Raw genomic sequence first — 22,793 nt, forward strand, 5'->3', positions numbered from 1 at the left:
GAGGAATTGTTTGAAACGTTCTATGTGTGAATGTAACAATAATATATGTAAATGATTACAATATTAGGTTAAATTTATTAGGAAAAACTGTGCAATTGAAAAGAGGCTCTAGTACCCTGTTGATTCATCCTCTAGCCTGGATGTAAGATGAAATATAGTTGGGTATGAAGGCATACAGTTGCCATACGGTATCTTGCAGAACATTTTCCCAAGGATGCTTTAGCTGTACCAATAATCCTGCACTCTCATAGGTTGCCAAAGTTGGTGTCCCAGGTGGTCCCAAAAATACTAGCAATTCAGTTAGAATCCTTACAGGCCAAAGAAGTGTTGCAGAGATTTTCATGAGATGCCTTTGCTGTTTGTGGAGTCATCATTATCCTGCTAAAATATACCAATTGGAAGCCCTCTCATGAGAGGTGACACATGTGTCCGCAGGATGTCTTTAACAAGTTGCTAACCTGTTGGTGTCCCTCGTATCACAACTAGGAGTAGCCAACTGTCATATGTGATGCTTCCCCAGATGATCACACTGGCAGTTAGGACAGAGCTCACCACAGAGCTCACCTCCATATTCAGAAGTGACAAACAATGGATCTCTGGAATTCATCCCTAAGAACAATATGGTTCCAGTCCGTAACAGCTCCAATTACTTGCTCATGTCACCACTGCAAATGAAGGCAATAGTGAATGGTTGCCTATAGCAAGGCACATAATGGGTTCTATGGCACCATATTTATTTCTTCTAAATGCCTGGTAAAGGTTTGGGCAGAGACAGTTAGGTAATAAAAGTACCTCCTGTATCTGGATGGTGGACAAGCAAACTATGGGAACTGCTCGTGCTTGTCATTGGATCAAATGATTCTCTGTACTGGTCCAGGGGTCCTCAAACTTTTTAAACAGTGGGCCGGAGGCAGAGCAGGTCACACAGACATAGGGAGCGGTGCCCTCCAATATGTAAAGTGAAGTGCGCTCCATGGCCTGGCCCGAGCTCCCCAGGAGCTTCATTATAAATGCATGCCTGCCGGTGTTGTTGGCGGGGCCAGACAGAAGTGCTTGGCGGGCCGCATGTGGCCCGCGGGCCGCAGTTTGAGGACACCTGTTCTAGACCTTCTGGATTCTGTTCGCTATATCGGCATGACCTTCAAAGATCCAGGTCAAAAAAGTCTAGATGGTGGGCAATTTGGTAAAGCAACCATACTGCTTCTCTCAGTCAAGTGATTCACCTCAACTCAAAGTCTGAAAACTTCGCAAAATGTCTTAAGAGCGTGACATAGAAGCATGTCTAGTGGTAAACGATCTCTCACTGAAAAGTACACTACCCAGAAGTAGTCTCTGTGATTTTATAGAGCAGTGAAGTTGCCAGGACTTGAACCCAGGGACTTCAGGGGGCCCAGGCTGCAGCTATTCAACTTCCTGGACATCTGTGCTGATATGAAGCCTGTTCCTGCTGCCTCTAGTTTCAGTTCTCGCCTCTCTGGTTTACTACACCCTGTTCCCTGATTGAACATCCTATTTAAACCCAGTCTTGGACTTCCTGCTTTGTGAGATTATTGTGCTCTCATCCTGTAATCTAGTGAATCTCTCCTGCCCAGATGCTAATACTGACACTCATCCTGTGTATCTACCATTGGCTTCCTCCTGTCTACGTGAACAGCCTTGCAATTACCGCAAGTGGTTGTAATAAAAGACTCCGAACCAGACCTGGTCCATTACAGGTAAGCACTTTTATGCCCTCTTATAACAAGACAGTGTCTAATCAGGCGCATCCTTAATAATTAACCTATCTGCCTGAGACATTACTGCATGTAACTTGACAGGTGTTCCTTGAGAAATGGTAATAATTTCTATAAGTGTCCATTACCATGATTGGTGCTACCAGCAACAGAGATAAGAACAATAAGAAAGTCTCTCACTGGACTCAGTTCTTTTTCCCCCTTATAGAATATACAAGTACTTCATCAAAAGGGTTGGTGTTCATAGACCTCCACCATGTCTATATCAATTGTCAATCCTGCTGACATGCTTTGGTTTGGCCCACCATATGATACAGTAGACAATAAAGCTCAATCTTATGTGGTCATTCAATAGACAAGTAGTAAATCATATAAACAATATTTTACCTTATGGAAACTTCCATAGAAGATCATTTTCACTTCTTGCTGATCAAAGGTCACCTCCTGTAATCTACCCTCATATTCAGGGTAGAAGTACGTCAGAGACTGCTTAGTTGCTGTTCATGAGACATAGGAAGAAATCTGTAGAAAGCTATATATAAACCATAACCCTAACCCAAGGAGTATCTATCTAATTTGGCTACTCTTTTGAAAGACCAACTGAGACCTGATTTTAGGTTAAGTTAACCAGCTTAGTCCAATTTGTAATGGTGTGATGTGTTAATAAGGCAGGATAAGGTCTTTGGTGACTATCACATGAGCTTGAATGAAAAGATAAGAGACAAAGCACCGAGCCGACCCTAGTGTAGTAAATTAGAACAAAAATTGATTTTTAAGGTAAGCAAATATTGGCTGCTCACTTATGTGGTTGCGTGGGACACAAGAACTAAAAGTTAAATATAGGGAAAAGGACCAATCAGGGAGCAGCTGAGGAAACGTCACAGGGACGTCAGAACATCATCTGAACTCGGACCAACCTCCACAGAAGGACAGGCAAGGAAGCGCTCACCAAATTGTTTACATGAGTTGTGTGCTCAGATTTATGTACACAGTTAACTTTGTTTTGTTCTACCAAATCTATATTAATCTCATATGCCTGAGAGATTGCTTACTTTAATGGTCCAGTATAATACACTATATACAGGGTTAACATGTATGTCCCTGATATGCATAGATCTGTCTATACATGCCTTTAGAAACTTGTGTTTGTAAATCCACACACACCGGTTGTATTTGAAGCTTCTGGTTCTATTGAATTAATAGTACTTCAACATCTTAATTATCCAGCCATGCATTGTATCTGACACTTTTAAATTTATATTTATGTATGTTTTTACATGTTGTATTCGTTTTAAGGTACATTTTGCACTTGAAAAAGGGCCTGAGCAGCCCGAAACGCGTCGTGCTTAATAAATTTATCGTTGGATCAATTTGGTGAGCGCTTCCTTGCCTGTCCTTCTGTGGAGGTTGGTCCGAGTTCAGATGACACCACATGATCTTATGATGATCACAACAGCTTCAAGATTACCATTGTTGAGGAGGCTGGTAGTTTTTAGGCTTATATAACAACATAGGCCAACCTTTTCTAATAGGAAACTACTCGATGAGAAAGCATTATATAGAAGTCACATGGCCAACATACTGTTACATGAGCATTGTGGAAGCAATAGTAATAACTGAAATAACTAAATATTAACCCCTTCTACTTAGCACATTCCAGCCATTTGTCAGTCCTCCACCTAGATTCAAGATCCCATATACCATATTCGAAACACCTTACGGTCCAGGATAATCCCCATGACAGGTTGGAAATCTTCATCTGTTATTTGCCACACAGCAAAAGGTTCCTGGGCAGCATTTGGTGGTAGACGAAGAAGGAAACTCAGGCTGTGTTCGGGTGGAAGTCCGTCAGGATGAACTTCTCTGAAAAGAGAGATTAATAGTAAACTGGGCAGATAATCATGTTCATGTGAATAGAGCCATACTTGGTTAACAGCTGTCACACAGAGGCATTAAAAACAATTGATTTCAATAGAACATATCCTAATTTGTTTATTTTCACAGATTCTTCAATACACTCAAGGATATGTGAGACCCAATGAATAAAGATGCTCCATGGATAAACAAAACAGCTGTGAAAAATGTCTGTTTTTCATATCCATTTTGTATCACGGTCATCTGAATAGATCCTAAGTTAGTGGCAAGCAGAGCATGTACATTAACCAGAGAGAGCTCTGATGTACACAGTAAGATACACACAGTAAGAGTGACACACTGCAAGAGTGTTTTCATTCACCACCAAGCAGGGATTTTGAAAAAGGTGAAACATTGAAACACACCTGTTAAAAATTTGCTATTTAAAACATAGTTAAATTCTTTAAAATAAAGAATTTATGCAAAAACTATTTCAGGATTGCCTTTGGCAGGGACCTATATAACAAAAACCTACTCTCTGGCACTAACTACAGTATATAATTCTCTTGACCTGCAGCTGTGTGAATGCACCCTTAAAGTGGTTTCTATGCAACCTGATGTATCACAACTTGCAGACTAAGAGGAGAGGGTGCTGTGGAAAAAGAAATAGACAAATGTAATATATGATTGAATGTAATACCAGTAATCCTATTATGTTATGTATGTGCCTACTGCAGAGGAGTTGCCCTTTAAAGAGGACCTTTCACCACTTTTGGGCACATGCAGTGTTATATACTGCCGGAAAGCTGACAGTGCGCTGAGTTCAGCGCACTGTCGGCTTTCCCGATCCGTGCCCGGTGTAAAGAGCTTACGGTGCCGGTACCGTAGTGCTCTATGGTCAGAAGGGCGTTTCTGACCATTAGCCAGGAACGTCCTTCTGCCTCGCGGCGCCAATCACGCTATGCTGTGGAGCGGGGAGGAATGCCTCCTCCCTCTGCTCACACAGCTCGTCCATAGACGAGTATTATCAGGAGAGGGAGGGGGCGTTCCTCCCCGCTCCACAGCACAGCGCGATAGGCGCCGCGAGGCAGAAGGACGTTCCTGGCTAATGGTCAGAAACGCCCTTCTGACCATAGAGCACTACGGTACCGGCACCGTAAACTCTTTACACCGGGCACGGATCGGGAAAGCCGACAGTGCGCTGAACTCAGCGCACTGTCAGCTTTCCGGCAGTATATAACACTGCCTGTGCCCAAATATGGTGAAAGGTCCTCTTTAAATAAATTGTCCAGGATTGAAAAAACAAAACAAACATGGCTGCTTTATTTCAGAAACAGTACCAAAGCTCTTTGTGGGTTGTGTATGGTTTTTCAGTTCAGCTCTATCGATACTTATATATACATAAAATGTATTATTATTTATTATTATTATTTGAATGGAGAAGAACTACAAAACCAGATAAATAGACAGTTCAGATGCTGTTTCTGGAAGGTGTAATACAGAGACATAAGTTATAGTTCTTGATCCCCAGGGCAAAATCTGTAACAGGCCCTGTAATGTAATATATGCCATTTATAATACTCAAAACATCAGGACCCAGACCATTACCTCTTCCCCCTGTACAGTTACTCCCCTGTAACACTGGATTGAACAATTACATCTACGCATTTGCCTTGAGACAGTCAATGACATATTTCCCTTCATTGTAGAATAATATAAACTAAAATTAATAATGTAGATTAAAGTCTTTACAGCAAAGACATTACCCAACAGAGCCCTCTCCCCCTGCAGAAGTGTGGCGCCCACTGCAGACCAGAAGCAGAATGCTGCCTATCTTCACAGAGCCAAATGGCTGAAATATTATCAGCAATGATTGAGTAACCATGTTGCATTTAATGGGTGGGGAAAGGAAGCGAGTCGAAATACTAGATTATCCCCAAAGCAGGAGGAGATCGCAATCTGCAAGCCGCATTCACAGATAACGGAAATAGTGTGAGATTCTGAGATGTATATTAGGTAGAATTAGCATATCAAATGGCGAAGCCCAATGTGTGACCTGTGATATGGGGTGCTGCAGCATTAGGACAAAAAATGACAGCATATTTCAATTATCGCACTTGCTTAATTGATAGAATAGGAGTCAAATTACCCCCTCCCCTACCCCAAAGGTCTGTGGGATTTGTGCACTCCAGTGCTGTGTGTTTAACAAATTCCTCCACATAAAGGAGATTCTTGTTATCATAGCTTTGTAGGATTAAGAGCTGAGGCAACATGAAAAGGGCGAACCTATCACCGATTCCTGGGACGCTCGTGGCTCACATTGCCAATTAACTTCATATCCACCAGAAATAGGGTCTCACATAGGCCAAGAAAATGAGATGAAAAGTGAAGCGAACTGGAAACGATGGGAAAAGAGGTTCCTGGAAGATGAGAGGAGCAAGGAGGATGAGACATAGTATGGAGAATACTGGAAATTATAGTGAGGAATTGATAGTGAGGGGGATGTGCTGAGGGTGAGAGAGGGGATTCAGATTAGGACAGCATAGCCATGTGTTGTATGAGATTATGTAGCAGCATCAAACTGGAACCTGACTGGGGACAATCAAAGTCTAGAAACTAAAGCTATAGTATTGCATAATGAAGATTTGCAGCCTTCTATTAGCCTCTGTATTTCAAATTGTCACCTTTTGAAAGATCTTTGCTTGGTGTCAGTGAATGGGAATATTCTTCTTCACATCTAGAGGCTGAAAATGTGATACTTTGTACAGCTATGTAATGTAGATATAAGGGATGCAATGGCCCCTGAGGGAGTTCCCAAAGGTTTCTTTGACGTATAAAATCTACCACTACTCCAAATGATACAATACAGCTAGAGGCCTCATTCCAGACTTCCCATTCAAGTTACAACTTGGTTCACAGCTAAAGGTGTGCTACATGACTGTTCAATGGCGAAGTGTGGTGCAATTAAAATTAAACTATAAACCTGGAAATAGACTCTATGTTCCAACCTCCAATCCCCACCCGTAGCCAACCCTCCCTTCACATTACCACAACAAACAGCACTGAGACTTGTTGGATAATTTTGGCCACAGCAACCAGTTTTTTTTATCAAATATAGATATAAACAAATGAACAACCAAAATAAAACAGTTGTATAAATACCAGCCTTGGAGCTACATAAATGGTCTGGGCACCAATATGGGCACATATGCACATATCTTTCCACCAGTCGTTACCCCAAGCTCAGTGGCACCGTACCTGGCTGACTACCCAGCTAAATGGACTTCCCCTCTTGTGAGACATCCACCAACCGTGCGCCAGACCACCATCCACATGAGCAGTCCCCAACACAATGACTCCCCTCCACACACACACTGAGTTCAAGCAACTGCAAGGACCCCCATCAACCATAGCGAACTTGCTTTGAAACTTCATACATGTGATGCTCCCCACAAATATAAGGCCTTCTTAATGCCTTCTTGCAACCCAAGCAACCACATATCAATACCTACGGCATTGAAATGCACTCCATCTTGGAGACGAAAATCGCCCTGTTCAGATTCTAAGTACAAATATTGCTCAGTCAAACCAGAGCTGTCTACCAAGGGCCCAAACGTCTGCGCACTCTGCGCGCCAATGCACAATAAAGTGCCCAAAAATCTTGCCACCTGCAAAAAATCTATAAAAAAGGTAAGAGCAAAAATGTACAAACCCCCAATAATCATACCATACCCCAATCGCAACAATTTGTGGTACAAATATAACTTGTAACGTAAAGATTCACATTTACCGATTCTATACAACATTCCAAGAGAAAGACCCCTGTCAACAGCCGCCATCACCTCACCAATCTTGAAGGAATGTAAAGCATAAGAATGCTCATGCAAGCTCAGGCTATCTATACTTTGACGCAAGATGGCCACAAATTCATACCTAGATAGCGAAGAACTATCCACATAGCACAAGAGTGAACCTTCCCTGGATGTACCTAATGGTCAGAAAGCACACAAACATGCAACAGGGTTAACTTCTGTAGAACGATTAGCTCCCAAAACCACACGCCTTCTTCTTCCTACCTGTTCAGTCTTAGACCATCAAATCCAAAATTAAACCGTTTGTCTCCAGCAACAAATCTTTGGCCAACAAACCCTTCTGAAGACTGGTACTCAGCGAGAACAGTTCCCCAACACACAGTGCACCACAAAAAGCAAAAACAAAAGCAAGACGAAATAGGGCAGCCTCGTACGGAGAAACACAAATTGAACCCAACCACTCGCATAAGCACCCCAACATATTAAACAAAATCAGGGATCATGTATCCTTAATCTTTGGACCCCTGCAGAAACCTCAATGGACCAGGAAAACTTCTGCAAAATCTCTCATTCTAAAATATAAACATCAAAGGCTACAGATGACAAGGGAACTAAATATCCACAGTAGCAAATCCACAATTGTATAAGGACTCACAGCAGAGTGGAAAAAACTTACTGAGAATAAAACCATGTGAACAAAATAATTAATAAAACACATGCATGCATATGATATTATCTACCGCATGGACAACTATATGGTTACATATCACATGCAAACACCTGAGGAAATCATTCATGAACTCAGGAAAAATGTAGCAAGTTCAAAACACTAAGAGGTGTTAACAGATAGTTGTCTACTGACCGTATGATAATGGATACAAGCTCAGACAGATATATCCACAGTCAAGGCATAACAAGTTAAACAGACAACCACTCCTCATATATAGACAAAAGGACCAACATGGAGACCAAGCAAACAATGATAATAAAGGTTTGATCTCACCAAGGGCAGGAGCATCAATCCAAGGTTCAGGCAATGGGACCATCCATCCTGGTATCAGACGGAGCTGCAGTCTTCCCCTTACCCTGTAATATGTCTATACAGTCCCTAGCCCCAAGAAAAGATCCTGCCCTTACAAGGGCAATCCACAGCTGTCCCTCGTCAAAGTGTCACCTCAATTTCTCACCCTACGCGTTTCGTCACTGGTATACTGTGATTCATCAGGGGATGATCCAAGGAAGGCAACTTAGTTCAAATATAACTAATGCATAACTAGCGTAAATGATAGATTGCATTAATATAGTAACACCATAACTTGCAGAGTTGATAGACTACTCTACAGCTATCCTGTCAGTGGTCCAAATGTTCATCCATTATCACAGACATATTTGATGGCCATGACCACTCCCATGTAGTCACAGCGGAATCTCACCTTTTTGTTCCTAAAAAGGTCACCCCAGATGGTGATGGCGACTTTGATGGGAAAAAGCTCCAACAAGGCCATATTACCAGTCAACCCTCTTTCCATCCATTTGGTCGTCTGCTTGGCACCACACACCAACTCCTTTTATAGAAAGCACCAAAACTTTTGCCCTCAGCTGCATTCATAAATAGATCGCAGTCGAAACTATCCACAACCTCATCCATCAACAGGGATCTACCGTAGTACTGCTCCAGAAAATCAGCCCATACCACTTGGTCCTCCCTATGAATTTCTGACAACCAGATAAGAGGTTGTGGTCGTCACACTAGCCAATATACAGGAAAAAAATTCTGCCCATAGGCATCACACTGGCTGTGAAATTAACTAGCCCAGGATAGACTGCAGCTCCCAGAATGTAATTTTACACAAATGCCGAGCTCTAAAGACTTCCTCTTTTGTCCCTCAGCTTATCCTTCGGAAAGCAAAATTCCATCTGCACAGTGTCAATAGTTATGCCCGGAAAACTCAAACAGGTAGAGGGCCCATCAGTTTTCTCTGGAGCTAGTGGGACACAGAAATTCTGTTCTACCCACCGAACACTATTAGCGGGACCAATGCATAGGAAATTGTCCAGATAATGAATGTCAGAAGGAATGCCAAAGACGTCCCTCATCATCCATTCAAAAAATGAACTAAAAGCCTAAAAATAAGAACCACCATAGGGAGGTATTAATTTATGTAACATACAGTGTCCCAGAAATGCCCTAACAACTATGTGGATGAACTGGCAAGAGGCGAAAAGCCGCCTCAATGTCGGATTTTGCCAACAAATCTCCAGGGAGTCATCTCGGTAACGGAGAAGGTGAAAAGATCTGACCACAATGAGATAGTTACACTGTCACATTGCCTAACAACTCCCTGACGCTATCCTCAGTTGACCTCTCATCCACCATACCACTAGTGGGCACACTAATCCTAACCTCCTCTGTGCTAGCCTGAGACATAAACAGAGCAAAACAGACATGACAATGAGACATACTCACCGGGCTGCATAGAAACGATTCATTGCCCCCCACCACGGTTGAATCTTTGCTGCAGCAAAATGTAGACTAGAGCACACCAGGTGGTGAGGTAGAAACTTGAGAAAATCCCAAAGATGATGATGCCCCCGAACCAGAGAACCTGCCATAACAACTGCTGCGGTAAACCGAGGACTGGGAGTGGTGACAGGCCTGGCTGCACTCCTCCCATGGGAACCAACCACTCATACTGAAGGCGGTTGCCTGATAGGATTCCTTCTCCAACACCTGAACCCCTGGGCTGTGGTACAAGGAACCTGGTCCAGAGGGTCACGTGTAGCGCTTCTGTGGTGCGACGCTCTGGGCACCATATCGGGACTAAGCCACGTCAGAGGCTGCACCCGGCGAGAGGGCCGCTCTGATGGGGCTGCTGGGGCACTCCCACCAAGCACTCCTGCTACCTGGGACCCAGGCCAATTCTCCCATAGTGAGCCGGCAGCAGCCCTGAGTTGCCCCAGGAGATCCTAAATGCTGGCTATGGCAGCGTTCTACTACTTTATAGCAGAAAGCTGTGACACAGGTGACTATTCTCATTGGCATCTTGCCACTTTACAGTGTACAGCAGGCGTAAGTTCAGCCTATGCCAAGCCTCCTTCTTCCAGACTGGAGACTGCATTTAATATGGGTTTGCACTTAGGGGTGCGCCCCCTGCTCCAGCCCTTCCTATATGTCTAGTGGTTCTGGGGCAAAGTAAAAAAAAATCTGTAACACCCACCCTCCCATCCTTCTATGTACTATTTATAATACTGGTGTCCCTGTCTTCTCATGTGACCCTTTAAGCAGTGGCATAACTAGGAATGGCCTCCCCCCCCCGACCGACACCGAAGACCTTGACCGACCTCCTCCTACGCATTCCTGCGCGCTCTATTATGCCCCATAGTGGCCCCTGCACACAGTATTATACCCCATAGTGGCCCCTGCACACAGTATTGCCACCCATCATTTTCACCCCACCCCGTATGGCCCTCCACCTGACCCATCTATCAAAGAAACCCCACTTTCCCTTGTCCCACAGGCCCGATGTCTTGGAGTTACCCTGGACTCCGACCTATCCTTCAAGTCACACATTCAAACCCTCAACACCTCCTGCCGCCTCCAGCTCAAGAACATCCATCGAATCCGCTCCTTCCTCACCCCTGAAACTACCAAGATGCTCATCCATGCCCTCATAATCTCCCGCTTAGAATACTGCAACACCCTTCTCCATGGACTCCCAGCAAACACCCTCGCCCCCCTCCAGTCCACCTTAAACTGCGCTGCTCGCTGAATTCATCTCTCCCCCCCGATCTTCATTGGCTGCTCCCCTCTGCCAGTCCCTCCAGTGGCTACCCATAAGCCCAGCGAATTGAGTTCAAGCTACTAACGTTAACGTTCAAAGCCATCCACAACCTTCCATATATCTCTGAACTAATCTCCCACTACCTGCCCACACGTAACCTCAGATCCTCCAATGACCTCCTACTCCACTCTGCCCTCATCCGCTCCTCACACAACCGCCTCCAAGATTTCTCTTGTGCATCCCCCATACTCTGGAACTCCCTACCAAGACACATAAGACTGATCCCCACAATCACAGGCTTCAAGAAGGCCTTGAAGACTCACCTATAACACTATCACTACACCAACATCTGAACTGTCTCCCCCTCTCCTTCTGTCTCTATCCCCCTTCCCCCATAGATTGTAAGCCCTTGCGGGCAGGGCCCTCTAACCCACTGTGCCAGTCGGTCATTGTTAGTATATCTACCTGTATATTCTGTGTACTGTATGTAACCCCCAAATGTAAAGCACCATGGAATTAATGGTGCTATATAAATAAACAATAATAATAATAAAAATAATAATAATAGTGGCTCCTGCACACAGTATTATGTCCCACTGGTGATACCCATAAACAATTATTATTATAATAATCGGAGACCCAGGGGGAGAAAAACATTTTAAAAAACTCTGTCTCCCAGCTCCTACGCTGTCGGCCTCCAAAGTAGTCGATCTTCAATGCCAGATGTCACATGACCCGGGACGCAGGCCAGGGTCATGAGACGTGAGACGACTAGACCGAAGCCTGCCCGGATCGTGGAGAGGTAAGTAACAGTGTTTGTTATGTTTCTTACCTCTCCCGGTCCGCCAATCATTATACTCGGGGGTCCGAAAAGACCCCTGAGTATAATGACAGCAGCAGTAGCGGCTGTCACCGGGCCCCTAATGTCCCGGGCCCAGTGGCAGCTGCCTCTGCTGCTATGGCAGTAGTTGCGCCACTGCCTTTAAGTGCAAACATTAACATTCCAACTTACTGAGAGAAAACAGAGAAGGACGTGGAGCACATGAGAAAGTGAGAAAGTTGTATAACTACTTGCTACACAATGATTAAAGAGGTTGTTTATTATGATATATAGATGTATTACAAGGGGGTTCCTTGCTTTATGCCCGCTGCTTTGGACAAGACTAGGCTGCAGCATTTCCTGCCAAGCTAATGGATACTAATGTTATTTTGCTACATGATTATATCATTTATATATTATATAGTCATTGCCATTACCTGGTCCATAGGGATAGCTGGATGTGCTCAGCAATTCTATAAATTCTGGACCCGCCTAAAACAAAGGCGTCAAGAGATACCCCATTGATTGAAGAGTAATGCTTCTCATCCAAGCCAAAAAGTGTCATCATATTGTAACCTAACAGAGAAGATATGTCATCAGTTACAGATAGATGGATAGATAGTTATATAGACAGCATTCTTATGAGTAAAAGATCCCACGTCTCTTCAGGACAATTCTAGTTGTTCGTTATATCTGTTTTTGGGAAAACTTGAGGATGATTAATATGAACTCCTTTCTGTTGGATCTTGGATCTGAATTATAGCATTCATAATAGGGTCAATTCAGTGATACCCCCCCAAAAAAAATAGGACCTAGGAAGGTATGTCAAGGTATGTCCGCTCCCTGCCTCACCACTGTGCCCCTGAGTGCCCCAGCCCAGGAGCTGTAGGCAAGATGTGATGACGTCACTCACATTGCATCTACAGTTCCTTGAAGTCTCTGGAAGCAAAGCAGCATTTATTGATCTCTTCCTTCCACCACTCCTTAAAGGGGTTGTCCCACGTCGCATACTCACCCGTCTTCGTTTCTGTGAAATCTTCTGTCTTCCGGCTTTGTTGCGTCATTGGTGGTCGGGGTCACATATGCAAAGCCAAGCGGCGAGATGCCGCCGACCCTGCGTGCGCGCTCAAAGACCAGTCTAGCCTTCACAATGCGAATACAGACCCGAGGTGTCGGGTCTGTATTCGCATTGTGAAGGCTAGACTGGTCTATGAGCGTGCATGCAGGGCCGGCGGCATCTCGCCGCTTGGCTTTGCATATGTGACCGCAGAACGGAGCGGAATAACAGCATCGCTTCTGCCGGCTTGCTGGCTTCACCTGTGCCGGCGTCTAACAGTCCCCAGCATCCGCCTCTCTATTACAGCGGATGCCGGGGAGTTAGACGCCGGCACACGTGAAGCCAGCAACATCGCTATGCTTCTGCCCTGCATGAGGCCAGCAGCAGCAGAAGCAATGCTGTTATTCCGCTCCCCCCCCGGAATAGCAGCATCACTTCTGCCGCTGCTGGCCTCATGCAGGGCAGAAGCATAGCGATGTTGCTGGCTTCACCTGTGCCGGCGTCTAACCCTGTATTGACGGCCCCTTCCCCCCAAAGGGTAAACAAACACCCCACCCCACCCCCCGCCTCCAGGCTCGCTCCTGTGCACTTAGCCCCTCCTCCCTCCCCCCTGAGAGCAGCAGATACATCACTTGACTCAGGAGCAGCTAGGTCAGGGCTGTGGCCACAAAAAAAATGAATAAAGTAATATAGTGGCCAAACAAAGCAGTTTTGCTGAAGCAGTGTATTTAGGAAAAGTCTTACATTCACATTAACAAGCAGTATAGATAGGATCCTTGTGATGGGACAACCCCTTTAATATTAGGTGTTTGAAGTCTTTGTGTCTTTTTACGTTAAACTTTGGGGGCAGATGAAGTGGGATATTAAACTGGAGGGAGCAGATGAAGAATGACATTTAACTGGGGGGCAGCTAAAGGAGGATATTACACTGGGGGCAGCCAGAGGAGGGACTTTATCTTGTGGGGGCAATTGGAGGGAACATTATAAGGGGGCATATAATGTTAGGGAGACTGTAGGAGCATTATAATGTGTGGGGGCAAAAAGAGAAATGTATGGCAATGGGCAGAGTCATCATAGAAGTGGGTGCAGCTAAATTTTCTTCAGCACGTTACACGCACTGCACATTCTTACCTCTTTTGTGTCTTTGAAAGTTAGGAGGTATGAGGAAAGGCATCTTTGGAAAGAGTAGAAGCTTCGTACTAGGTATTGTCAATAGTTTGTAATCAATTTCAATGCTAACAGACTCCCTTAAAATTGAATAACCTGGACTCCAGATTCATTTATTCCGGGGCAATTTATTGAGACCATTGCATAGTCTGTTGTTCTTAATATCGAGAGCGCTGGTGCCAGATGCACCATAATTAAGAGGTTCTGGCTTCTAAATAATCCTGTTTTAGGCTAAGGCCCCACGTAGTTGCAGCAAAAAACAATGCAAAAAAATGCAGCAGAAACACATTTCCGCATTGTTTTTCACAGAAAGCCTACAGAGTTTTCATCTGCAAAACTTTTTACCTCTGTTATATCGATACGGAAAGCGGTAGCGTTTCTGGAGGTATAATTGACATGCCACGGGTGTTTTTGAAAACGCAGCTTTTCCGATGTGGATTTTCTTCTGCAATGTGAGGATGGGATTAGCCAGAATCCCATCCACTTTGCAGGTACTGCAAAACACTGCGTTTTCACAATATGGGACCCCAGCCTTACCGCGGACTGTGCAATAGAAATTAGTCACTGCCATAGATTTCAGGTATAACTCTATCCAGTTTTCTGGCATGAGTTATAGTAAATTTGTAGGACCAAGAGTATCCCGGCCTGCGTTGATCATTGCCATTGCCTCACCTACTTTTCTCATAAGTGATGAGTAGGCTAGAAAATCGAAAAAGTGGCATATATTTTGCCACAAACGGCCATGTATCAAACGTGTGTTACTTTTGTACCTGGAAACTGTCATGACTATTTTAGTCTTCTGTTTAGTATACAACACTGCTATATATGTCCAGTGTTTCGGCGCCTATACACTATTAATTTATGGAGCTGCGTCTTTGGGTTCTTCAGGCACCAGGGTCGGGTGCAATAGCATTCTCTGCACCCTCTATAACTATACATAATTCTCAGAAGTGAAGAGTAATGTATCTTAGAGCTAACTGATTGACATTGACCCTCAATTCTGAAACTAGATGCCCTCCTTCAAGCTGAATAAATGTGTGTAGAAGCAGTAGATGCCCCTTTAAGAGCTCTATTCCTGGCTGCAGGTTTTCTTATAATATCTTCACTGCATGTCACTATTTTCTGGCACAGAACAGATGAAGACAATCTTATTACTGCCGCTGATTGACACTGAGATCTAATGTTGAGACAGATTGAATTGGCTGTATAGATAAGAAGTACAAGACTCCTCAGAGTAGTTCCAGAAAAGAGTCATTACTTCACTTTAGAAGCGTGTTCTTATCTGGAACATTTCCACCTTAAATAATGTCAAATCCTGTGAAATATCTGTCCTTGAGTCGTCCTATGAGGTCAAATAAATTATATCTGTTTGTGATACAACTGATAACTAATTCTCCCCACAGAGATTTTCACCCAGCTTTCCTCGAGTTACTGGCCCGCTTACTTGTTACTTTCTGAGTCATCTCCACTACTGTTAAGAACTCTAGGAAGGATGATTTGTAAAACTTTGGGAGAAGCAATGTTTATTGGCTTTGCCCTCACCCAGCTTTCCTCGAGTTACTGGCCCGCTTACTTGCTACTTTCTGAGTCATATCCACCACTGTTAAGCACTGTAGGAAGGATGATTTGTAAAACTTTGGGAGAAGCAATGGTTATTGGCTTTGCCCTCACCCAGCTTTCCCAGCAACAGATATTTCCTATCTATTAAGAATCTAAGACAATGATGCAAAGGTTTATGTTAAATGTTGAATTGGGAATTGCACAGCCATAGTTACTTTTTTTACTACCTGCAACCCCCACTATGGAGAGAGGGGGGTGGTCTCACTGATGAAATCAGTTCAATGAGAGATGTAAAAATCCGCATTTGGTGACCTCCCCCTAGTGGTAGTTTTATGTAAATTATAAGACAGGAAAAAGGGAAACTGCGGAGGTTTGACCCCTTGACAGGCTTCATAGCAGCTGCCACAGGACAAAGCAATCTCATATCGGTTATACAGAATCAAAAGGTGTTATAGGAGCTCATGTCACAAGCGACAGTTTAGCGTAAGCTGGTTGTCTTGAACCCTGATGTCTTTTACCATGAAATGGTTTGTCTAGTCCTTTGTCTTCAACCAGTGGACACAATCCTGTAAGATACAAACAACACAGTAATGCAACCTATATAGCATGGGAACTCAAGATCAACACCACTGCTAGGGGCTATATGCTCCATATGCTTCCCCTGTTTACAAAGCCTTGCCCTACATACAGTAGTTTCCTACCTCAAGGCAACCCATTTTCTATGGTATACATTTGTAGAATTATATGACCTGAATAAATATACAGAAAGTTTAACAAAACTGTGAGTATGTTAAACCTGAATCTTACCCGGAAAGACTACAAATTACATGGGACAATTGGTTTCATTGTCAGCACCATATGGCCATTGGTGGTATTGCAGGTTTTTTCTCTTATATACCCAATATACATATAAGATTTCATTAACAGCACCGGTGATCACAAGTGGTATTACAAATTTTTATTATATTCAACTTACACTACATAAGGCCATAGGTGGCATTGTATCTTTTTCTGCTTTTTTAGATTTAAGTACATAGGGCAAACAATTATTATTCAATAATTATTCAACAATTATTATTCAATGATAAACCCTACAGGGAACTGTAGGGTTTATCATTGAATAAAATAACTAATAAATCAAGTTCCCGCTCACTTTCAAATGCATAACCCTTCCCTGTCAGGCATACTAAGGGGTTGCTGTACTTTATCATGCATATGTGGAGCCTTCTATGGATGTTTATATTAAATCTACAGGAAACAGACAAAAGATGCTATTTATTCTTCAATTCAATGGTAATTATTCGTATCCGGTAGCACAGAAAAAGCCGTATCATGATGAGCACCGCTCATTTCCCCTTATGCCTCCATTTCACTTCTAGGGAATAAATAACTTTTCTAAATTGTAATCAAATTGTAATTTGTGTTCCAGTAAATCCATCATAACCCCGGACGCAAATAGAGGAATTTTAATATGGAATTACCAGAAACGATTAAAACGAAAATACAATTTTGTTTTATTATTTTTTAATATATATTTTCTTAATTTTATTTATTGATAGTTTACAATGCTCTGGCAATATGATTTCAGGTCTGTCCACCATTTAAATTGAATGACAGCTGTCATCTGACTTAGAGGATTACTCACCATCCATACGGTTCAATGTAAACCCACCACGGGCCACGGGCATCTTTCGGAGGTTGTCTGCTGCTCCAAAGAAAAATGAAGGGTCATTATTTTTTTTTTCTATACTAGCAACTTTCATGCATAGAGTTTGGAGGGGCACATGGCAGATGTTGAGACACTTACAGGTTCTGTTTGACACCATCACACCCTTAATAACCTAGAACAGAACTAATGAGAATATGTACCCCTATTTCCGAAAATCCCCATAGGCACCAATTCTTTTAAACAGCAACCTTAGTACTATGGGCCTAGGCATCGGCACCTGACCACTATTACAAATGAAGCATCCTAGGTGGGGGCATTGTTACAGACTTGCACTAGGACCCACTAGATGGGTCACACGCATTGAGAGGGGGCACATGTATTTTAGTACTGATAGATGAATGGACAGAGATCTCGTTTTACCTGTAATGTAGCGTACTGAAGATGCATCGCTCTGGGATCCATCTATATACTGTGCAGATATTGACACCTGGTATTCTGTACTATACTCCATATCATAAAGGACCGCTGTGTGTTCACTGCCAGTGGTGGACATCTGATGAAAAGGGAGATTACAATCAACATCATGACTTTCTTGTTTAAGAGGTTATTTTGTAATATTTGGGTTATACTTGGTACAAATGTATTTCATGATAAACCTGGTTTAGTCTTCCACCACTGAGCGGAATCCACTTGATGAGATAGGAAGCCACATCATCTGCTCCAGGATCCCATGATACTGTTGCTTTGTCTCCAGATAGATTTTCCACTTTTACACCACTAGGGGGTGGGACTTTTACTGCAAAATACAACTTCAGCAATTATGTCTACCCAAGACTACATGGGTCTACAGCATGTAGGAAATAACGGAGAATCAATTTTTAGACTGGCCAGTGACAACCCAACACTATCTAAGTACCATTATTGATAGAAGGACCTCGAGTCCATTCAAAACATGCATTAGCCATTGGTAATAAGCTCTGGAGCTACAGAAGTAAGGCCCTAAATGCCTTTTTTGACACAAGCACTTTTGCCATTAGTCCACACAGCAGTGAGATTCTCATAAAGAAATGTTCCTTTTGGTCTCCTTTCATGCTGCACATTCATTACACAGCTGAGACCCCTAGGACAACTGCCCTTACCTAAATTATAGAAGCCAGTGGTGTCATAGTCAAGTCTAACAAAAATGTGTACACTGTTTTCGGGAACAGAAATGTGAATGCAGCTCTCAATTATAATACTGTCTTTAACTCAGTATCAGTATGTAATATGACTTCACTAGCACAATAGTAAGTGTTACTGTGCAGTATACACCCTGTAACTCACTATCATTACAAGTTGTGTTTTGATACAGAGCTCCAACTCCTCTGCCTGCACCTAGATTTATGTCATTAAGTTTTTTTGTCTGCCTGCAGCCACCACTAGAGGGAGCTTACTGCATACTGGCCTCAATTTTGAAAAAAATATTTACCATTAACAGTTATCATCTCAATGTGGGTTATAGTTGTGGGTGCACAGATTAGTGAAACAGGGGCTACAAGTCATCACAACTGTGGTGAACAGCAGATGTTTGCAGCCACTTAAATACATCATGGAAGTTGTTATCTGCCATTTCATACAGAAATGATCATTATTATAATAATATCTGTACTGAAATACATGATACTCAAACTAAACCAAAGCTGCTGATAGAAATGCATTCAGCCATATGTCTGTCCTCGCTGGTCAATTTGCCTTTGTCCCTTAGCGCCCAATAGAACAGCCATTAAAAGTGACATTCTGGAGTTCTGTAATTAAAACTAATTGACCGAGGAGCCTTGAGTCAAAACATCTCCCCTCATAAGAGCATGTGGCAGCAAAGACGGTGAAAGGTAAACAGTTTCTTCCAAATCCGAGGACAGACAAGGGCATGACTCCTTCGAGACCCTGGCATTGCCAAGAACAGAAATGGCATGAGAGTAATCACCTGTCACTTACAAGTTGTGAAGTTCCCGGTCAGCATAGTCAAGGTCTTTGAACTTCTGTATGGGAAAGTGACAGTGACAGTGTAGGGAGTCTGAGAGGTCAAAGACTTCAAGTACACGGAGGAGCTTCCATCCGAGACTTCGATCTACAAAGAAACCACAAGGGAACTAGGGAAACTAGATTTAAAGCAATTGTAGCAAACCTTCAGCTGTGAAAAGCATTTGATCTAGATCTTAAAGCAACAATTTCTAACCCGTTTTACCTATGTAGCTGGCGGACGATGAATCTCCAATCTGCTTGTTGCAATTGCTATCTTGCCAAAATGTATAACTATGAATCTGTTCAAAGCGCTATGCCATTACATGTTGGGAACCTTAGATTCTGCATATAGATATTAACCGTTGGTTTATAGGGTGGTCCAACCATTGGATTTCTATATTGGACAGCAGGAAATAAAATCATATTTGCTTATCCAATTTCCTGGCAGTGGTTCTAGAGGAATTTTTGTTTGGAAAACCCATTTGCAAATAACATGCTAGAGAGTTAATAGAGGAGGTTGCCTTATTCAAGAACCTCATCCATTAGTCTGGACAGGGAGTAGATATAAAAATCCCCTCTGGAAGACCCAGCACAAGTAAACATTACATTAGGTGCCCATGATTTCAATGGAAATTGAGTAATGCTTCATTCGTCCTGTAGGGACACTGTATGGAAATGGAACATCTGCTATTTATCAACAGAAAAATCCGATCGGATTAGAGGCCTCAGTTTACAATCAGGGGTTTTAGGTTTTATCTTGCAGCTCCCATGCAAATCTATAATACGGCCCACTGCTTACCATAAGACATTTATAATACTGGCATCTCTTAATAAAGCGCAGGGGCCCCTTGGTTACCAGGATTACAAGTGGGACTGTCACCCCTTCACCATATAGCTATAGCCCTGATAAGGAGAGCTTGTCTACAATAGACAGCATAGGTGTAGTCATTGGTATAATGGTTGCTTCATTATGGCATAGAGATACATGATAAGAAACTTGAAAGCTAAGGGTTACAGTTTGTTGCTGATTTGGAAGCAGAGATCTTGGGAAGAACAGTCATGTCATCTCCAGAACAGGATGAATCACAATATAAACAGTGTCACCTTTGGGGATGGATAATTTAGAAGCATCAAGCCTGTCATGCAAAGGATTAGCTGTGACTAGATCCTGGGGCCTGCTGATATCATCATCTCTGCTCAAAGGGGCTGCATGTCACTGTCATCATCTTCATAGAGCTGCCCTGGAATATGAGAGATGCTCACAGAGAGTGATGTGGACCACAAGGCTGACACTTCACACTCACCTCCTTTCGATTGGCACTGTATAAGTGAGGGGTGTATGAGACAAGCTGGACTGGTCCGTCATCAGGCATCTTTTCCCAGTTGACAGTGGCTGAGCTGTGTGTGACATTGGTGAAGTCTACGTTTCGAGGTACTGATTCTGTAAGATATTTAAAGGAGTTAGGGGATAGTCACACTACTGTTATCATAGTCCATTGCTTTCACCCATCTTTCTTCCATCATGTTTGCTTACTATTCTAATGGAAAGAAAAGCCCTGTGTGCACATGAGAAAAATAAAAAAAACTTGACGGCAAGAAGCTTAAGTCATGATTTTTCTATTAGAGTGAAGGGGAATGGAGGCTCCATCTGCATCAGTCACTCTATGGCCTATGACTTATGAAAGCAATTGACTATTAGAATGGTAATGTGAATCTACCCTTGGTCAGCTTTTGCCACACCCAGTAGTCAGAGAAGTAACATCATAACTCACAGTTATAGATACAGATAGACATGGCTGTTTTCTTCCACAAATAGCACCACATTTGTATTGTTGTTGGTGGGATCCTGCAGTTTAGACCCATTCATATCAATGAGATTACGCTGCAATACCTGACACAACCCTAGACATGAGTGGAGCTGTTTCGGGGAGAGGCGAATTCATATCTTACATGCTGAACGACACACTCAGTCTCATTTTCGCCAATACTTCCAGACACATACCCCTATGTTATAAGTTCCTTTCTTTCACTATGGTTGCTTATATGTTATTCATGAAAAACCAACAAAAATTCATAAAGCAAAAAAAGAAAATCCATAAATAACATTGACAGTAACCTATCACAAGCAATTGAAATGTTTAATTTAAAGTTTGCCACATCTTTATGTAAAGTCTACATGACACTGCTGTGTTGGCACCACATGTCACTACTACGTAGGCACCACTTGATGTGAGACACGTCTTGTTCTATTATTAGGGACATGGGCCCTAAGGCACTCTATTTACATAGGTTGAAAATAGACTTATATCTGTCAAGTTCAACTAAGGGATGGAAAAGGTAATGACTGAAGGGACGAATGAAGAAAATAAGCGTTCTATACATTTCCATAGGCATCGATGCTATTTTGCTAAGATGTATTTGAGGCTGTCAGCCAGCTGTGACCAGCTCCCGGGGTATGCTTTTCCTACAGGAAAAAGGTTTGTGGCATCTACAGATTAAACCATTTTTTCTCCAGACAGAGAGAGTGCTGCCCTGTCATTTTAAGGTATTTTACACGGAACAACTTTTCCCCATATTTTTTTCATATGGGCCATTTATATATTTATTAAGGTTTATCATATCTTCCCTCTTCTCAGGACTAAACAAATTGAATTCCTTTAAACCTTTAAGGGGGCAGGGTAGTTTTACGTGAATGTTCGGCGACTTTTTTCATATTTTCCTTTTCCGCCATCCACTGGACATCGTACTATTATGTGTACTCCACTGCTATTAGTATTAACTGAGTAGGAAGGGGTTAATCTCTCCTCATAACTGATGTCTTACATGTCCAATATCAGATTTTTGGACCTCCATTGAACCTTTTTCAACTCTAGGACAGCTGTTCTATGAATTGGTGCCCAGAACTGAATTGCGTATTCCAGAAGGGGCAGCACCAATGACTTATAAAGTGGTAATATTATATCAATGTCCCACGAGTTCATATCCCATTTAATACTTGACAATATCCTGCTGGCATTAGAAGCAGCTGATTGACAGTGCATGCTGTTATTAATCTATGATCTACAAGTACAATCAGATATTACATGCAGATTATTTTTACTCAGATGCATAACTTTACATTTGTTCACATTCATCCTCAATCTGTTCATGAGAGGGAGTCTATCACTGCCCCCAGCTACTTTAAACTGCTCCCATGGTGCTGTAGATGATGCTAGCAGAAAGTGATACCTTTCTTCTGTTTCAGAGCCCCAGGGATGGATAGAAGAAGCAATTTTATTATTTATCCCAGTGAGGATCTTGGAGCACAGGGGGAGTTTTCTATTACTGAGCACTGCTGC

The 22,793-nt window shown here is 42.8% G+C and overlaps 1 protein-coding gene across 3 annotated transcripts in view; it reads right to left on the bottom strand.

Annotated features, from left to right (window-relative positions):
- The window catches only part of COL20A1 (collagen type XX alpha 1 chain), a 113,492-nt gene that overhangs the window by 42,644 nt on the left and 48,055 nt on the right, over positions 1–22,793 (bottom strand). For all 3 annotated transcript variants that reach the window (XM_075276998.1, XM_075276996.1, XM_075276997.1), the window contains exons 15-23: positions 20,760–20,896; positions 19,429–19,561; positions 18,111–18,250; positions 17,875–18,007; positions 17,431–17,490; positions 16,304–16,351; positions 12,439–12,577; positions 3,454–3,596; positions 2,121–2,230 (exon numbers count right to left, since the gene is read on the bottom strand). In XM_075276998.1, coding sequence (XP_075133099.1) covers positions 2,121–2,230; positions 3,454–3,596; positions 12,439–12,577; positions 16,304–16,351; positions 17,431–17,490; positions 17,875–18,007; positions 18,111–18,250; positions 19,429–19,561; positions 20,760–20,896 — 1,043 coding nt within the window. The remainder of the gene's footprint in view (positions 1–2,120; positions 2,231–3,453; positions 3,597–12,438; positions 12,578–16,303; positions 16,352–17,430; positions 17,491–17,874; positions 18,008–18,110; positions 18,251–19,428; positions 19,562–20,759; positions 20,897–22,793) is intronic.

The sequence above is a fragment of the Leptodactylus fuscus genome, chromosome 6 (assembly GCF_031893055.1).
Source record: "Leptodactylus fuscus isolate aLepFus1 chromosome 6, aLepFus1.hap2, whole genome shotgun sequence".
In the NCBI taxonomy this organism is placed as follows: domain Eukaryota; kingdom Metazoa; phylum Chordata; class Amphibia; order Anura; family Leptodactylidae; genus Leptodactylus; species Leptodactylus fuscus.